Genomic DNA, 20,365 nt, shown 5'->3' with positions numbered 1-20,365 from the left:
AAAATTCAGACTCGATTACAATGCTTAAAGTGCTTGTCCAAAGCATTTTTAATCCCATTCACATTACTTGCAAGTACAACTTTCTCAGGCAAACCGTTCAACTCATCCACTCAATATAAAATTTATGCCGAATATTAACCCTACTTTGTGACTTCTGGATTTTAACACAATGACCTCTGGTACAACTACTATTAGCAAACATGAAAAAGTCAGTGCAGGATAAATTGTAAATACCATACACAATCATGAAAACCTGAATCAAGTCACCATGTAACCTCCTAAGCTCCAGTGTGGTGAGATTTAGCAGCTGAAACCGCCTATAATAAGGAACACCCGTTAAGGAACTAATCATCATAGTAGCCCTTCTCTGGACCTTCTCGAGTACTTCCTTATCCTCAGCAAAATAAAATCCTTCTGTGTCCAAGACGATGTTATTATATGTATTATTGCTTGCATTCCTTATAACAAATTCGAATTTCAAAGGTGAGGGGATCCAACCAGTACGGTCTTCCATATTGGTTACATTTTCGGGCAAGTGGTTTCAAAATGTAGAAGGAGGAGTTCGGTAGGAGGGGTGTTATAGCACACACATATTCTAGCTTCAATTTCAGGCCTACAAAACTCCACTACTAACCGTCTTTCCCATGCACCCAACTTCAACCCCCCCCCCTCCCCCCCCCCCACTCACACTCACACACGCGCGCGCACAGTCTCTCGAATAAACGCGCTTGCAATATCGAGTATGGAGGGGTTGTGGGATATTTCATCAATTCAGTAAAACCGTCTTTGATGTTATAGCCTAACAAAAATATAAAAATATAAAAAACTTCGACAATCATATTCACTACTGTGTGTTTATATGACGTACACATTTCCTGTAATGATATAAAATAATAAAAATAAAAATTGAACATTATTACTAATTTATACGTGGTGTAAAGAAATGACGAAAAAGTGATATGAAAAGAAATGAATATTAGTGCATAATATTTAATTGGCCCGCTATTAGTGGGATACCTCCTATTTCAAAACTGTAGAATCAGTTATTTTAAATACAAAGAGTACCGTACACTTACTCTCATGGACTAAAAATTGAGCTTATGATGTAATACACAGGGGGCTCATAAATGTGTTCCGCCCACCGCGCCCCTCGCTTGAAAGACTATCAAGTCACCGTTACTTTACTTCACAGAATAAAAATAAATCTCTTGAATACATCATATAGATATGTAAATACAATTTTTTATTACATCTGCGGCCGAAAGCGAAAATCCTTCCTCCTTTAATTTGACCAACTATTACACTTCGGAAAGTTTCTCGGTATGAGAGGCTTTATTTCCTCATATGTGCCAACTCGAACAACTAAAGCCATGCCAAGCTAAGTAGAAAAGGAAAAAAGGTTAATTTAATGGTGACAATAATATGATCACTATTCTACTCCAGTTAAATGTAGATTAGAAAATACAATGTAGCAAATGCTTTCGCGTGAGGAACTTTAAAACATTGCGTATATGATTCATTGTATATATTTTTTTTGCATAAATCAGTATTGTATAGGAAGGCGAACATGGTTCTAGCTATAATATTCGGACTCGGTTTACGTATAGAAAAGGAATGTACTCGTGTTCAATTACGGAGGACTCGGAATTGGACAGTCGGGAGTACACGAGGACTCGAGTCAGGACCAAAATATTAAGTCTAGCAAAATTCAGACTATTGTCTAATTTACTTCCTTTTTCATTAGATGTAAAAACGTCAAATCTTTTCGTAGGCTGATAATGATATTTGGGTTTATAGTTACAAACCGCAAGTAAAATAATTGTAAATACCCCACACCAAGCCTTGAAATTGTTCCATATTTGTCTGTGGATAATATTGCGTTATCTGGCCACATTGTTACTGACAGGGAATTGTCGATTAGCGGTATAATTTTTGTCTAACACAATACCAACATATTGGTCATTCTCACTTCGACTTCTGTTGGAGCTATTTTCAATTCTTTCAAAAAAGTGTTTTTATTTTTCCTTCATTACATAATATGTCGGCCATTTTTCCGAATCATTCGGTATAATAATTTGGTATTTGAAATGGCACTTCGATAGTGATTACATATAAGAAACCACTTTGTCTACGTGACTGTGTGTGTATATCATATATCTGCATATACCATCACTCCTTTTCGAATGCATTTAATGCCAAGTTTGACAATTTTGTTGAAACAGTGTATACTTACTAAGGCATGGAAGTCCAAATGACAGTGAAGAAACCACCATCCGGGATTATCCGCCACAAATTGAACAATGACGTATGAGCCATGTGCCACACACACTGTGTCCTTTAACGTCGCGTTCTGAAAGTTGCGAGGGAATTCCCCTTGCTTGTCAAGCACCCTCATCTCATCAGGTGAAAGATTATCATTGAGAAAACCGGATCCAACTACCCTGAATGCGTATCCATGAAGGTGCATCGGATGGCACCCATTAGTAGAATTGGTACCATTGTAGAAGAAAATCTCTATTGTCTAATTTATAAAGAGAAATAAAAAAGAGAAACATAGACAGTTAGTAATATAAATATACATAAATAATATATAACATAATATATATATATATATATATATATATATATATATATATATATATATATATATATATATATATATATATAAATCAATAAAGAATAACACACCAGAAAAATTCTACTACACGACCTATCAACAACATCATACATTACTTAAGAGAGAATCATTATCAATAACCATTTGGTTATTAAGAAAAATAGTTGATAGAGGAAATGTTTGTCCACAAAATGTGTGTTACTTCGTTTAGTTCTGCAGTGATAGTCTGTGCACATCGACAATGTTCTTCTTTGCAATGTTCTACGTTGGCTCCTGCGTCACAGAAGAAGGTGTCATCAACCTCCGAATTCTGCGTGAGAAGCGGAACAGGAGGATGAGCAAAGGAAATATAGTTTATTTGAGGTAAACTTCGTCGAAGAAAAGGTTTTTCTGAAACTGGTTCGCCTAGACCGATTGGCAAGTAGTAAGTGGTGACTTCCTCGGCAGGTACATACTGATCTGCAAGAGAAGGTCAAATGTTACCCATTGCTAAAGCAAGTGGGGTTGGGGCAAAAAAAATGTGGAGCTGGTACTGGAGGAGATTACACTAAGATCATATGGGAACGCAAACTAAAAGACGATCGTCTCACTTAGGAGATGTGTTTAATTATTATTATTATTATTACAACAAAATCAAGAGAAATAAGATATGACTCATAATTGACAAATAAGGAGTACTGTTTTAGAAAATACGTTGGAATTTTCGGTCCCCCTGGGACCTTCGTCAGCAATACTTGGCAGACGAATGAAAAGTACACATTGTAACACAATGAAGTATATATGACGTTATATAAGTGTAAGTGGCATTGATGTAAATAGTAACAAATAAACCATGACTTTACAGGAGGCCGAGTAAGGAGCAAAGAATAGGAAGAACGTTTTACATATGTTCGTAGAACTGGTAGCTGTTTAGGGGTCCCAGGTCTTTGTTGAAACTTAATACGAAAGATCCAATCGATCTCTTTTCGTTTACTTTCAGTTACGGTTTTGAAGTTCGAGGCAATTAACATACATTTTAGGTTTTTGAGAGAATGTCTATGTAGATTTAACTGTTCGGAAACGGGTATTCCTGCAAAGTTATCGCGAATTGATTTTTTTGTGATTCTTCTGCGTAGAAGAAAAGGACAAAATAAACCAAACTGAGCTCATCTTAAATTGCCATGGTATAACAGACCGCCTAACCGTGCTAGGAAGAAATAAGGTTAGACGACCAACGACTATATTAACCAAACTTGAGTTGAGTATTGACAATGTTAAGTTTGATGTACCGTACCTAAAGGTCTTAGAGAAGGAAAACCAATGCTGTCGGTGAAGTTATGACGATCAGGAGATGGATGCAAAACCGGACCGTCGACAGTTGTTCTATTTTCAGATGCAATTGGATCCGTCATAGATGCGTCCCGGTAACGTATTATGGCAAATTCCATCAACTTATGACAGCTGTTCCCAATGCTATGGAATTCAAGAAGTACATAAAGAAATATCAGGGTCTGTCTACGAAATGATATGAAATCACGACAAGAATTAGTATTTGTAATTGAGCAGGGTTTTTTTTTCGTAATGAATAAAACGTAAACCTATAAAATGCTTGTTTTGCGATAGATTTTTGGAGGTCATTAATCCTAGCCCGTAAAACTAATATATAGTTATATATAAGGATTACATAAAAAGTATCTCAACGTTACTATCAAAAGAAATACCGAACAACGCTCAACAGGTACAAAGAAAATTCTTTGTTCTATTACTTCTTTCACGGATGTAACTTCAACACAAACATACAACAAACCCATCTTTTACTGATTTAATAAGCAGAAACTTACTGCTGTCGCAAGCACTCTTCGTGTAGTATTTTTAGTTCATTATTTTTTTTGTATGTGTGTGTCTCACTGTATGTATATGTATGTATGTATTTTAGATCCTCCTGCAAGCAGGAACTCGCGAAGAAGCCATCATTGGCCTATCAAAGCTGCAAGCTGACCGAAGTCAGTCTCTTAGATTCTCATAGATCCATGATTATGAATTGTCAATTGTCAACAACTCTGTAACTGGACGACAGACATTAATCTTGGAGTGACTCAAACTCGGGACCTTATGATTGAAAGGCACCGGCGTTTACCAATGAGCTAACACTCCTTATAACACTCCTTACTCCACTGTGTGCATGCCGCACAAGCGGACAGGTTGAAGGGGGGGGGGGGGAGTGGAGTAGAAAAGGAGGGGAAGGTAGGAAGGAAGTGAAATGATTCACCAGCTGCCATGCTAATATGGTGAGTTTTTTTCAGCGTGGAAGTGTAAAACTGTGGGGAGGGGAGGGAGAGGGGGGGGGTAAGGATATGACCTCATCGAGGCAAAATATTATTATTGAATGATATGCTCACCCTTGTACTCTTAAGAAATAGTTATCAACATCTTGATCTGCCAAAAAGATAAAATCGAATCTTTCCCCGGCATATAGCACAACATAGTCCACTTCAACCGGATGAAACGAAGCACCGTCAGTGGATATCGCGGTCACGGTGTGATTATCGATGGAGACTCTTAATGGGCATCCGGTGAAGCCATTGCTGATTATACGGAATCTGTGCCTCTGATCTTTGGTTACGTAGATCACTTCTCTTGGTGTGAAGTGGACCGTGGAGTTGGCATCTAACACTTGACCGCGTCCCTTAGCGTTGACTGATATGAAGTTCGCTTCATTTGTCCCGCGGTTGTAGAGAAAATTAATGAAATTCTCCACTTGTGGAACGTTCATCCAATCTTGTAGCAGAAGGATATGGTCCGAGTCGTCTGTGTCGTATGCGCCCCTGTGCGTATCATTCTGTGAGGGTAAAAAACTAGAAGTTTCGTCATTCGTAACGAAATTTGGTCAATCTTTGATATAGACCATTATCATAATAAGCAATGTTCAACAAGGAATGAAGGAAACATCGAATGTTTTCAGGGTTTGTCCGATATTTGGACTTGTATATACATGTGATTTTATTACTATATAACATGTGAAAAATCATCTGGACGGCTTCAGAGGCGAGATGGGAAGAACAAATATAGAAAAAGAGGAAATTAAATAAGTTAGACGAATGATATCTGGGCAGCGGGTATGTTAATTAGGAAAATTGAGGATGTGGTGCAAAACGGTGGCAGTATGCTGAAACTAAGTCGGGTAAAATGAGAAAGCGGCTGCATGGGGATGAGAGCGCTGTTGGAGATTAATTATGCACTGAGACGTCTGTAAATGGATGGGTAGTAACGAGACAAAATGGGGACCCAGGAGGAGAAAACAAAACAAAAGGTCTCGCACCACAATTAATTGTTCCATTGACTTACACACTAACCTCGTCACTTACAAGACCTGCCAAAGCGTAGATAGAAGTTTTCAACTGGTATATCATACCCACCATAATGGTAGCTGAGATCTTGGCCTACCATGGCACTTGCAAACTTCCATATCATTACCTTTTAGATTTTGAACTAGAAGAGGAGCAAGTTTAGCATACTGAACCCCCACCCTTCCATCTGCTCGCCCGGAGTAATATCAACATTTATCCAAAGATTTTCTAAAATGATTTATATCACCTTCGATCCTCCCTATTTTCACACCACCTGTACTTTAAATTATGCTCTTTCATATAAAGGCAGAACCAACGATGACAATAACTGATAACATGCTTAAACAAGCTTTACCTTAGGTTATACTGTTACCTCTTTTCTCTGACGGTTTACCTTTCGAGCGGAAGAAAACTAATCTAACCCAGCAAAAAATGTACCCTAATTTTACCGCGGTAAACTATGGTAAATGTGTGGTAAATAGGGTAAATGTGTGGTAAAATTGTGGTAAAATCAACCGCGGTACATTTACCGCAGTTTTACCATGGTATTACCGCGGTAAAAGTATGGTAAAAGTGCGGTACATTTACTGCGGTAAATTTACCGCAGTTTTACCATGGTTTTACCGCGGTAAAAGTGTGGTACATTTACTATGGTAAATTTACCACAGTTTTACCATGGTATTACCGCGGTAAAAGTAGGGTAAAAGTGTGGTAAATTTACCGCAGTTTTACCATGATATTACCGCGGTATAAGTAGGGTAAAAGTGCGGTACATTTACTACGGTAAATTAACCACAATTTTACCATGGTATTACCGCGGTAAAAGTAGGGTAAAAGCGTGGTACATTTACTACGGTAAATTTACCATAGTTAATTACCATGATATTACTGTAGTAAAAGTAGGGTAAGTTTATATGGTACATAAACTACATATGTGAAATTCCTACAATTGTGCCATGATTAATCACAGTAAAATTAGGGTAAAACTATATGGTGCAATTATACTATGGTAAATTTACCATAATTGTACCATGATTTTACCACAGTAGAACATATATGGGTCACACTATGAAACATGATGGTACATTTACAGCAATTTTCCATGATTTTGTCCCATATTTTTGCAATACTGATATGACAAACCTTTTGTTCTATTCATATCTTAATGTTGGCAATATAAATTACCTGTGGATATGAGTTGAATAAAGAAGAGAGACAAACTGCTATTCTTATATGTTATAGTATGCATCTCTTTTCCTAAAAAAAAACAAGCAGAGGATAGATACATAGAGAATTCCTTCATGGAATCCCTGATATATTTGAGAGGAGACAACAATTAATTCTTTTTTCATTATTAGGGAGAACCTAAAAGCTTTTAAAATGAAAAAAGAACTATATAAACTAGCACACATAAGGCATAGCTTCTGTGCCTCAACACTGTGGCACACAAAAATTGACCAATCAGTGTCCTCAGATTTGGGTATTCTCTGTCAGGTCCATTAAATGACTTGACAAGTCTATGTATCTCAAAAGTCCAATCTGGACTACCAATTAAGTCAAAAGAAGAGAGTCAAGAATCATACCATCTAGGGTAATTGAAATTCAACAAAGCTTTCTCATGTGTGAAACCTCCATGGATTGATGACTTAAAAACTGTTGCATTCTACAACTGAGGACTTACATGTCAGGCATACAACCATTACAATAAGGGTAAAGGCATATAGCCAAATTATGATACAGTACACTGATGGGTGAAATTCAAAGAAATATATTGTATACATGCTGATTGAAGTTAGGACAAAATCATGCTCAATGTTAGGTAAAACTGTCCTACAATTAGTGTAAAATCATAGTAAATTGAGGTAAACTAAGGTAAAAGCGTAGTAAATCTACGGTAAAATTGGGGTAAAAGCGTGGTAAAAGTATGGTAAATTGAGGTAAAAGCGTGGTAAATCTACGGTAAAATTGGGGTAAAAGCGTGGTAAAATATGGTAAATTGAGGTAAAACTAAGGAAAAAGCGTGGTAAATATATGGTAAAATTGGGGTAAAAGAACGGTAAAACTGTGGTAAATTTGGGGTAAAAGTGTAGTAAAAGCGCGGTAAAAGTATGGTAACACCGTGGTAAATTGCGGTAAATTTGGGGTAAAAGTGAGGTAAAACCATGGTAAATTTGTGGTAATTTACTGCGGTAAACCGCGGTTTACCGCGTCCATAGGGCCAAAACACCGCGGTAATGTACAACAAATTTACCGCGTTTTTACCCCGGTTTTACCGGGGTAAAAGTGTGGTATATTACCACGGTAAATTTGAGGTAAATTTTTTCCTGGGAATTGTGGTGCGGTACCAAAACAAGTGAGTGGGGTATGGACATGATACGTGGTGAAGAAGAAAAACAAGGGTAAATGGTGGATGGGATAAACGTGGGAGATAGAATGGGGTTCGTCATTCCTTTGTCGATATTGATACCAAAGGGTATATATAACTTGGGTTGCTTACCGAATCGCGTATTACCAAAGCTCCTGCGAGGCCGTCCGCACGATTTGAACCAATGTGAGAGTGCCACAGATGTGTTCCAGCAGGTGCTGCCTTGAATTCATATGTAAAAGTCGTCCCAAAGATAATTGGACATTGTGTAACCATTGCAACACCATCCATCACTGGTGTCTGTCTTTGATGGACGCCATGCCAGTGGAATGTTATACCCGCCATGTCTTCTAACTCGTTAGTTACCTGAACACGAATGGTATCGTCTTTACAAACCTGTTCAGTGAAGAGAGGTATTTATAAAAAAGGAGTTGATACGCCATCAAATAATTCACATGTTTGAATGTTTGAATGAGAGCGTATAGCGTGCTACTGCTACATATAACTATCTATTTGATTTCTATTTGATTTGGGCGATATAAGGTAAATGACTTGTCATCCATGACTGCGGTTACCCGTCCTTGTCGATATATGCCAAGTTTGTTGATTTGGTCGCATCCACGCAGGATATAAATGGAACTGAAGCAACGACAGATATACTTTACTCTATAGGGGTTTCTGCAGACATAGTAAACGAACACCAAACTACTTGCATATCATGCACAAACGTGTTTGATTATTATTTGTTCATCGAGATATCATCGTACCATCAGTGGACTATACAAATTACAAGAGAGCAGCAACACTTATGAGAAGCTCAATACTGCTCTACCATGTAATGCTTACATGGTGCTAGTTTGTGTAAGCATTATTCGCTGACACAGTCTTCTAGTTTACAACATTGATATGTATTTAAATAAATTACGTGAACAGCTTGTTATAGGTGCTGGGGCAACAAACGTATAATGCACTCTACTCTATTGCTCCTATTAACTGATAAACAGTGAAATAAAAGCGATAAACGCACTATTATACTCGGTCCTGGAACTTGACCATTTACTGTAACCACAGATCGGCTGATACCATTTAGCGCAATACATCCCTCTGCCGAGCAATCTGTCTGGTTCATTGGACAATCACCACATGGTCCCTTTAACATTGTGTGGTAATAGTAAACCTCCCACTCGAAAAGACAGATTCTAGCATCTCCAGGAGAACATGGCCGATCACAATCTTTGGATATGGTCTCCCTTTCCGTTGTCGTCCTTTCCGTTGACGACGACGACGACGTCGAAGAGTACGACGACGTGGAAGACGATGCAGTTGACATTGTCAAGGTGGGCGTGGTCGAGATCGTGGGCGTGGTCGTGGCTGCATTGCCTATATGAAATTAACAACCCAAACAGTAATAATAATCAAAATATTGTACTATGTCAAAGCATATTTCATTAGTTGTTTGTGCCATTGTACAACATCATTACCGCAATGACGTGTCAATTTCACTGTATTCTGAATTCTAAGAAATATTTTAGGCTTGGCATGTTTTTGGTTCTGGGTTCAATCACTAGCATCATGATAAATGATATAATGCACTGTGACTTAATGAAAAAATGTTCAATAATAATAAAAAAATGATTGAAAAAAAGGTTATTATGGAGGGTGTTGTTTCATACTTTCCTCGGTGGAACAAATCGTGTTGATACGAAGTGCCTGGCCATAAGCAAAATTGCCAAGGATATTACTTGATATTGAAAAAGATTACAGGTCATTGTCCTAGGTGGGTTTACCCATAAAATAAATAATAAGCATAATTACTCGTATTTGCTTCCTCGGTGGGTCTAATAGGCCTTTCAGTTGTTCCTTTCATGCTGTTCATATCGTTAGTTTCGTTACTGCTGCATTCGTCACGGGAAAAATGATTAGAAATATACGATGAATATCGATTATGATCCCTATGGGCTACCGTAGCTTAAAATGATACTATTGTGTATACGTGTAAGTGACCGAACACAATATGAAAATTATATAGTCCAGTTTCTGTTTTGTCAACTTTCTCTACGGTTGTTTAAAGACACGTGTCTAATCGTATTTTTTTTCTTTTGAAAGCGCTTGACACCATCGACCACAACCTTTTTGTTTTATAAGCTTAATCATTATGGCATCAGAGGAAAATGCCTTGAGGGGATAACAAGTTACCTAAGTAATAGAATACAATTTACAAGTTTTAACAATACTAAGTCTATAAGTCATACTATTCGCTGCGGTGTTCCTCAAGGATTCTATCCTAGGTCCTCTACTTTTTATTATCGATATAAATGATATAAGTAATGTCTTTGTCTCTATGTTCTACGATCCTTTTCGCGGACGATTCAAGTGTCTTTTTCACTGGTCATGACCCAAATGTATTGGAACATCTTAGTAACTTAGAACTTGTTAAGTTTCATGATTGGTTTACTGCTAACAAACTTTCACTAAACATCAGGTAAACTAACTATATCGTTTTCAGTAACAGTAAGCGTGAAGCCAAGAAGTTAATCTAGATCTTAAAATGAAGAGTCTGCAAAGAGTGAATTGCACTAATTTTATAGGTGTTTATATTGACTCCTGTTTAACATGGAACAATCACATACAGTCTATTGCAACTAAAACTGCTATAAGGGCTGCGGCATTGTCTCAAAACTTGAGCATGTTTTACCCAAGAGAATTTTGCGTTCATTGTAACTTATATACTTTAACCGCACCATATTTTACATACTGCATACTAGTACGGCCTGGTACCTATCACACATGTTTAAAAAACTCTTTGTTCTTCAACAAAGAGCACTCAGACACGCTTTATTTGTCAATTAAAATGAATATACAAGTAAACACTTTTCAAAGATCTTAACACCCTCAAGCTCCCTGATTTAATAAATGCATATGTAGCCATATTTACCTATAAAGAGCTATTCATGGACAGGTCCCACCTGCTTTCGACAAATTCCTTGTTCACAACCATGCCATTCACAATTATAACACAAGACATACACACATTTTACGGCCTAATCGCATTCACACCAATGTAGGAAAATAAAGCCTTCGTACAAGCATCACATGGAATACTTTGCTGCTTAATATCAGGTCACAACTTTCCCGAAATTCGTTTAAATACAAATTAAAGAGATTTTACTTCATGTTATACTGAGATTGAGGTTCCTCTTTCTTTCTTTCTTTTCTTTCCTTCTTTCCTTCTCTTTTTCTTAGTTCTTTTCTTAATTCTTTTTGTACGTTATTTGTGCACTCTATGTACAGGGAGTGTATCACTAGATAATCCCATGGAACAAGGTTTTTTTTGGGTAAACTTCCTTACACATTCCATAACTCTCTGTATTTGCTATATACATGTGTTGTGTATGTTGTGAAAAATACAAATAAATAAACGAATAAACGAAACAGAAATGTAAAGACACTGCTTATCTATGCTGCAATAAGCCTGCATATATAGGTAGGGTAAATACATTATAGTTAGGAGGACCTGCAAGTTTCGATCCTAGCAGGATCTTTCTTCATAGGCTATACTGAAATGATACCAATCTAAGGACACACGAATAGAGACAGATAGACAGACAACTAAATTGGACAATTATTGATTGAGCAAACTTGAAACAACAAACGAGAGTGGAAAGCAGGGAAGGGTGAGAGTAGCTAAAAGGGACACTGATTAATGACCAAACAACTATTCCGACCTATATAGGTTTAGTTTTGAATCCTCACCTTCTTGTCGCTAGCGTTATGGATAAAATGATAACCAAAGTGACAAGGACTGATATCACCATAGCAACAAGCAATTTCGCTTTGCCCGGAGCGAGTATAGGCTTAGCTGGTTCATCTTGTGTGACCATGGTCATAGGACCGTCTTTGAATGTTCCAGTCTGGTCGGCCATTATCTGTCAGAACCAACAGAAGCAACAACAACAACAAAAAAACATGATTGCAACGCCTTTGCTCTATAATGTTTTGTTTAAATATATATATATACCAAACCAATATTCTGTTGTTATAGAATTATCGAATTTTGAAGGAAAGGCTAAATCGAAAAGAACGGTTGAAAAAGGACTAAATATGTTTCGTTTGGTTTGCTTCATAATACCTCCCTGCACCGTAATCAGTAAAATTATTAAAATTATTCTTATCGTATCGAAAATGAGAAAGACAATAATAATTACAGCTCGGCCCAATTCTTGACAATGTACTCAATGTAGACTATATATGGTATAGTTGCACCTGTTATGAAATGATATGGTAGGCTATATAATTGATGAGGATTCAGTCTTGCAAGAGGAACGGCTTTTGCAAGACTTCCAGCGTTTATTTTTGCTCTCACGTTAATGAAACGCAGCACGTGACAAATTTAGCTTCTGTTCAAAGTAATGGGAAATACGCAGTGGGGTAGGAAGCTTCCAAAAAGTGTGGGGGGGGGGGCACAATGTCAGAGGTGCACTTTCTCATTCCAAAACCACCACTCGTTATACTATAAACCGATACACACCGGCCATGTCACTTTAATACATACGATGTGTTAGTATGCTATCAATATATTTATTGAGATTGTTTATTATTAACCGTGCTACAAAAAGATATGAGATGCCATTTTAAAAATTGCATATACAGACTAAAACTAAATAATTAAATTAAAATATTAAATTTAACAAAGGCTAAAGATATCCAAAAGACAGTTCTTCATCAAAGAGGCACATTTTATTTGCCAGTAGGGCACATTTGCTATTTGTGGGGGGAACGTGGCCCCCAGTGCCCCCCCCCCCCACGGCTCCTATCCCACTGGAGATACATTACCGTATTTTACAACTATACAGTCAGCTCAAAAGCTTTGTTGAAGCCCACATAAGCATCTCCCCCCCCCCCCCCCATTTTCTTTCTTGTATTCACGGAAATTGGAAGTGGGAGGGCCATATAATATATACAGATATATGTTCCAACGAGGTACAATATCTTCAGTATAGCCTATATACAGTTTCCTATATATATATATATATATATATATATATATATATATATATATATATATACATCTATAAGACGAAAAATAAAAACATATTTTATGTAACAAAGTCTGACTATGCCTCTGTAAAATGTATCATATATAGTTAGATATCGTAAGGAAGACAATTTTGGACTTACCGTCTCAATTAGTGTTGTACTCTTATCTGCATGCCCCTATATATATCAGCATATAAAACTTAAGTCACTTGGTTATTGCAATGGTATATCTCAAAGTCTCGTGTGCCAGTGTGGTAACCTTACGTTTGCCATAGTAGGCATATCATCTATTTATTTCATTGAGGTTATAGGGTTGTGCGTTGAAGTGTGAAGCAAAACTGGTTACATTGAAGGTTAAGTCATAGACTTACAGAAAACGACACCCAGAGAGCCAACTTTTCCATTCTTATATATATATATATATATATATATATATATATATATATATTTATATATATATATATATATATATATATATATATATATATATATATATACATATATATAAATTGCAAGGCCATTATAGTTTACGCCAAATAATCCACTATATGGCGTATAGCAGCAACCAATCAAAGCATTGCCTTCACTTGGAATTTGCTTATAGTATTTGTGGCTAAATGTGTAAACCTACATTGACCCCTTACATGAGTGATTATTCTGGACACCCAAAGCGTAAATTTCAAAAAATAAGATAAGATAAGAGTCCACAAAAATGGACTCGAGTACTATAAACGTGTACATTAAACATTTCTTTGTGGGTATAGGGGTTGAGGGGTGGGGACTACATAAAACACGCGTTTGTCGCCACTTCGTTAAGTTCAGTGTTGTTATCATTGTTTGTTGTGTAGGGCAATCAATCTTGTAAAGCTTTATACAACATACACATCACTACATGTGATTCATTGGTGAACGGTTAACTGTAACTGTAGGTGGGTATTTTGTTTCAAATCATGTGATGTAACGTAGAAACAAGTAAACACAACAACAATGTCACACGACAATTTTAACACATTGTTAATAACAGATGATGAAGCCAGAAATAAAAGTATGAGTTCATGTATAAATCATAACAAGTTTGGAAGCTAGGAAACTGTTATGGAAGATGGTTACACGCAGCTCTAATTAGAGAGCAATGACGTGCCGTTATAACGATTCCTCATTCCGATGAAACAGTTAATAGACATGCCGTTTTACCTGCAACCTTAAACCAGGGAGTTGAAAAAAAATAATATTCATCTGTTTGCACAACTAGAAGATATAATCCCTCGGTGTCAAAGTGTAAATTGTGGAAAGCAATATACAATGACGCAGGATTCGGGATTTGAGCAGGTTTCCAAAAACACGTTTTCGGAAGTTTTAACAAACACTTTTTGGAATGAATATTTTTTTTTCTTCTCAATAAACCACAACTTTTCAAAAGAACCAAATCATCTTCCAATCCTTTGTAAAGATGATTAAATTTGTTTGAAAACAAATCAAATCAAAACAATCAACCGCAAGGTAAAGGCTAACCACGCTCCCGTTACAATGATTTTCATGCTGAAAGTAGTCAAGGATGCGATTGCAAATTTCCTGTGATTTGATTGTCCCTTACCATTTTCTGCAAACATTCTTGCATTTATAGCGCTCACTGAACTCAACGTATGTTGTTTAAATGCAACAACTAATTGATATGTTGCTGTTCCCTGTGTAGGTGATAGCGAAGTTTGTACCATAGGCTATTATATGTGTGCACTCAAATATCATAACGTTAGGCCTTGTTGACACATATATGACAAGAAGCACTCATGCATGGTAGGAAGTTATAGTTGAATTTGTTTCTAAAAGTATCACGTATATTTGAATCATTCTTTTGATCACAAAATGTTTTGAGTTTTATTTATTAATTTATTAATTTTGTGGGAAGCTAACATCGATGATACTGAAAAGGATTTGTCATCTCAAGTTTCTGATTGAACGGCGGGACTGTTCAAATGATTTTTCAGGCAACATACAGCTTTCGTTCGCCAAGAATCTGTAGGAATTTCTTTAATATTTAACCGAACTAAAATAATCTATGCATCCATGCTTTCCTTTCCACCCCGTTCGGATTCATATATGGGGCAGAATGAAATACGATCTTAGCCATGATTTGTATATTGTCAAAATCTAGCGAAGCCATTACTTTAAGTTGAGGTCATTTTCAACTCACCACACCCCTCCCTAGTACCCTTCCCAATGTACCCTCCCTGTGGAAATTTGCTTTACACTACCCATTCTCCTTGTAGTCCTGAGATAAAGTGTACTTTTATTTTAAGCTACTATGGAAAACTTTACAGAAATTATCACCACCAACTATACGTCATCCACTCGCCCCTCGTGGGGTCTGACTACGAAACTGGGCTATTAAAATCATCAATAGTGGGAATGTTTAACCTAATTACACTTTAAACATGTACACCATTGGTTCGGTGTCCCCTTCCACATTTATATCCACTAGGGATTTCAGTATTCACCATTGGAAATCATGTAACCGAAACCCCTTCCCCGTTTCCTTACCCCATTTTCTCCACCATCATATAGGCCACTAACGGGACATAGAGGTTAACAGAATCACCAGTTTGGGATCGAAGGAAATTATTTTTTTGACGGTGGGGAATTTATTTCCCAAGCAATATCTAACTTTACCGAACCTGTATAAATGCAAAAATAAGCAATACTTCTGTAAGTTTATAAAGGAATTGGACACCCCTCCTCTCCACCAACCCTGAAAGCCCATAGTACGGAAGTTGTCAACCAAATCCTCGTCCATTCATTTATCATCAAAGTTGATAGTATGGCTACAAAACTAAACACGTACCGATGTAGCCTGTGCCGAGTAAGCGGGACGCCCAGCAAATGGAAACAAAATGGCGTCCAAATTCGAGTTGTCGCAACTCTCTCTGTAAAGGAACTGTACATAGCACTTGGAAAGTATACGCCCTTATTGACAGTTATAGAAAGCCAGTTTATATACGCATGCACACACCAATAGAATCACTGTGGAAGAGTGGTACGACTTCGGTCTGTGATACAAAGGTACGGGGTTTCGATTCCTACCTTCGCCTGATGAGTCCCTGCATAACGCACCCCCCCCCCCCACAGTACTTGGACTCATCCACTGCAGACTTATCATTGACCTCTAAACAGTAACATTAAATTAAAGACAATCGTAGTGACGAGAAGGGGTCGCCCATTAACAGCACGGAGCAGCACATCCTACGTAACGCTGCCTTCAAATTATGCAGTCGTTGATGACCGTATAGGATGTAATTCACATTCACCACCTTACCCCCCCCCTCCCCCTCCCCCTCTCCTCCACCAGCACAAGCCACCCCTTTTCTCTAATGTCGTCTTCACCCTGTGCGGTTCGTCTGACTGCAGGATTTCTACCGGGTAGGTTATGCCATGGAGGTAAAACAGTTTTACCTCCATGGTTATGCTTACTACCGCAAGTTATTTGTTTCTTTCTGTTTAGTATTAATAACTGTATCGTTAATACTGCAAATGAACTTTGGCTACCATATCGCAAGAAGTCTTTAACACTTCAACAACTGACAAAGGTTCTTTCAATCTAATTAGATTTTGACATATTTCTATGGCAGGGAGAGGTGTTGAACGTGCCTTGATTCATCATAACAATGGAGGTGACCTATAATTTATTTGAAGTACACTTTATGATCGAGTAGTCAAACCTCCCGATTCTCGTTGTGGTCACGATAACTATGGGGGATATTGGTAATTTTGTTCCACGATATAGTTACGGTTATTTCACGATGGCTATCGTGGACTATTGATAGCCATTCAAATTGCTCACTAACTGACTTTCGTTTATTTATAATAAAGAAAAAAAGAAAAAAAGTATAAAAAAAACTAAGGCTAGATTACAGTAGTTGGCTTCGTCAGTCAGGCGCGGCGGAACGGAAAAATTATTGGGGGGGCTAATGTGTGGAGACTATCTAAGCGGAGCGCCACCATCGGTTGGCGCGGAGCGTACAAGAAAATTTTGGGTTTTTTCAAACCCCCAGATGGCCGGAAACGGCACTTCCCGAGTGTTTTATGCTGCGAATACCTAGCCCTAAAATATGGGTCTCAAGCCTGCAATTTCTCAGATTGCACGTAAAAGTCTGTAAAAACATTGTAATTTGTATATTCGATGGTGTTTTAAGAGAGTAGCTATTACTCGTAGTGTACTCGCAAAGACGTTTTTGAGTGTAGTAAGGGCAGTGGCGGAGCTAGGGGTATTGGTCGGGGGGGGGGGCAAGAATGGTCTGTAGTGGCGCTTTCGACACTATCTAAGCGGAGCGCCACCACAGGTTGGCGCGGAGCGTACAGAAATTTTTTGAGTAAAGTTACTCCCTAGATTGCAGGAAATGACCCTTTCCGGGCCTTGCTAAATTGCAGATAAACGGTGAATAAATAGGTGTCGTCGCCATTTTGTCGGAAAATTATACACCAACAGAATATGACAAATGTTAATAGGTATATGAGAGCGCAATAAAATAGTCAATAATCGCGAATAAGTTAAAAGTAGTGAAAAGCTGAAAAGGGCGCCAGCAGTCCATTTGAGTCCGTCAGGAGGGGGGGGGGGTGGATCCGCCCCCTGACTGTATATATGGACGCTCCGCCACTAAGTAAGGGGATGTTGGAGAACTGGCTGAAATGAGGCAAGTCATTGGCCTAAGACGAAGTTGTGTTACGCTTACCGGTACTCACACTCACTGCTTCCACTTTTCACGGGGCGTGAAGACGCGATTGGGGTGACAATGTGGTCTATAGCCAGGGGACGGGCCGAGGGACCAGGGTCCCCCAGCAATTTCTACAATTATTACACCTATATAGTATACGTGTGCATCGGACAGATCGACAAGTATGCATTGAAAAATGGGCAGATGCACGTTTCGGAGCCTTGGTAAATATTGAGGGGGCTTATCATGCATTTGCCCCCTCGGCTTTTTCATTGGGGGGGCTGAGCCCCCCAAGCCCCCCCCCCCCGGTTCCGCCGCCACTGTCGTCAGTCAGTTCCTTAGCCTAGGATTGAAGCTTATGCGCTGATCCGTCAATCAATTTAGATTTAGCATTCCAGTCGCTTTCTGTAATATCCGACTATCAAAGGCCTCTTTGAATGGCTTGCTATAGTCCACAATAGTTATCGTGAAATTCATAACATGTATGACAAAGTTATAATACAACACCATAACTACCGTGGATCAACATTACCAAACACACACCCACACAAACGGAACATAATATACAGAATAAACATGCATGTTAATGCTGCTTCATTGAGATACATAACAGACGGCGTTATAGACTATTTGGTGTTACGTTAGTACTCAAAGTAAACATACATTTGTTTTCTTATCAATTTTTTTAGAAGGGGTATATGCAGCAGTGTGGTAGGATACTCGAGCCTGCCGACCTAGTCGGTCTCGGATTGGCCGTCTTGGAATCGAATACAAATGTTTCAGGCTTGGTCTCCATCTCGAATGCCAGGGCTCGAGGTTCCGAGGCGGAGAACGGATTAATAATTTTGTTATACCAAAAGAAAGAAAAAAGAAAAAAATCGTGAATGTTTTTTATAATTTAAGTGAGACCGTATATGGACGTTAAAATAAAGGCTATATATTCTATAAATCCTACCGGGCTAATACAAATATATTCACATGAATGTAGACTGGCTGATGACATAAATGTGACTTCTGACCACCTTGAAGCAAGTAAGCTATCACTCGCCTTGTGATGACCTCGGTTGCTACTCGAACTCAGGTCAAACCCTACGGCCTTGGTCTTGGTCTTGGATTATAAGCTTGAGATCTTGAACTCGATTCGGATCTTGTGGACTCGACTAGCTTACAGCAGTCTGGTATGCAGATAAAAGAAATAGATGGATTCCAGCACTGTGAGAATCTCGTGAGTCAGGTCATAATATGTTCTAAATATGTTACCTATATCTTACCTATAATAGGTAAGATTACAACACATGACACATTCTTCGAATGTGAATCGTTTCTAATTGGCCATATGTTGATGTTCCATAATATGACATACCCCCACCATATAGGTAGTGTGTTCCTTCTACATCATGTTACCTATGTTTTACCTATGTATTGTAAGGTAAGATCACTAACACAAGTTACGTTCCGCGTGCAGTGAATCCGTTTCTAATTGTTCATGAGTTGATATTTTCGTAACAGGATATATCCACATCATAGGTATCTTGTTATCATTATATATGTTACCTATGTCTTACCTATTTATTGTAAGGTAAGATCACTATCACAATACACGTTCTGCGTGCAGTGAATCCGTTTCTAATTATTTATGAGTTGATATTTTCGTAACAGGATATATTCACATCATAGGTATCTTGTTATCATTATATATGTTACCTATGTCTTACCTTCGTTTTTAACTTGACGCATTCTTCGAATTCGAATCGCTTCCAGTTGGTCATAAGTTGATATTCGATATTATGATATCATATATCCTCTCCCAAATGATGACTCTATACCTATGTTACTCATTTCTCGCCTTTACTGATTTTTTTAGGCATGGCCTAACAAGTCTTCCGTAACAAATACATCATAAAACTGGACACTATCGTAAATGTTGTAAGTAGCTTTGAGAGATTAAGCTAGAAAACCAAGCAAAGCTAATTTTTCAGTAAGTAAATAAAAACACAAAAATACAACCCCGTTTTTTCCGCATGCATGCACGGTCTTGATTGCGTAAGTCTTAAAGAAGATTATCTCGGTTGTAATTTATTTTGATAATAAACAGACCAAATAGCGTGATTTATATCTAATAGCTTATGGAAATTAAGTGTTAACCTTCATCCACGCCTATAATCTGATGAGGAATTACCAGAATGTTAAGTAAAATAAAAAAAACAGTCAAAGAAAGAGCCCCAAAAACTTACAAATTCCCTTTCCGATTTTTCATCATCTAAGTCTGTGTGGGCCTTAAGGAGATTATAAGATTGTAACTTATACAATATTT

General features: G+C 37.8%; 1 protein-coding gene across 3 annotated transcripts; it reads right to left on the bottom strand.

The window, feature by feature from the left end:
* Positions 1-22: 22 nt before the first annotated feature.
* Positions 23-20,036, bottom strand: LOC139974628 (uncharacterized). 3 transcript variants are annotated; one of them, XM_071981844.1, is made up of 10 exons: positions 19,100-20,036; positions 12,062-12,234; positions 10,124-10,203; positions 9,336-9,688; positions 8,441-8,704; positions 4,996-5,435; positions 3,891-4,069; positions 2,820-3,076; positions 2,234-2,521; positions 23-1,378 (listed from the first exon to the last, which is right to left on the bottom strand). In XM_071981844.1, exons 2-10 carry the CDS (start codon positions 12,229-12,231, stop codon positions 1,283-1,285), a joined length of 2,127 nt encoding a protein of 708 aa, XP_071837945.1. In that variant the 5' UTR covers positions 12,232-12,234; positions 19,100-20,036; the 3' UTR covers positions 23-1,282. The 3 variants fall into 3 exon arrangements, with proteins under 3 accessions (XP_071837945.1, XP_071837954.1, XP_071837964.1); XM_071981853.1 differs by lacking the exon at positions 19,100-20,036 and adding an exon at positions 13,487-13,637; XM_071981863.1 differs by lacking the exons at positions 10,124-10,203; positions 19,100-20,036 and having other exon boundaries at positions 12,062-12,175.
* Positions 20,037-20,365: the final 329 nt, after the last annotated feature.

This window comes from Apostichopus japonicus, chromosome 2, assembly GCF_037975245.1.
Source record: "Apostichopus japonicus isolate 1M-3 chromosome 2, ASM3797524v1, whole genome shotgun sequence".
Lineage (NCBI taxonomy): Eukaryota > Metazoa > Echinodermata > Holothuroidea > Aspidochirotida > Stichopodidae > Apostichopus > Apostichopus japonicus.
This window is presented reverse-complemented; position numbering and strand designations above follow the sequence as displayed.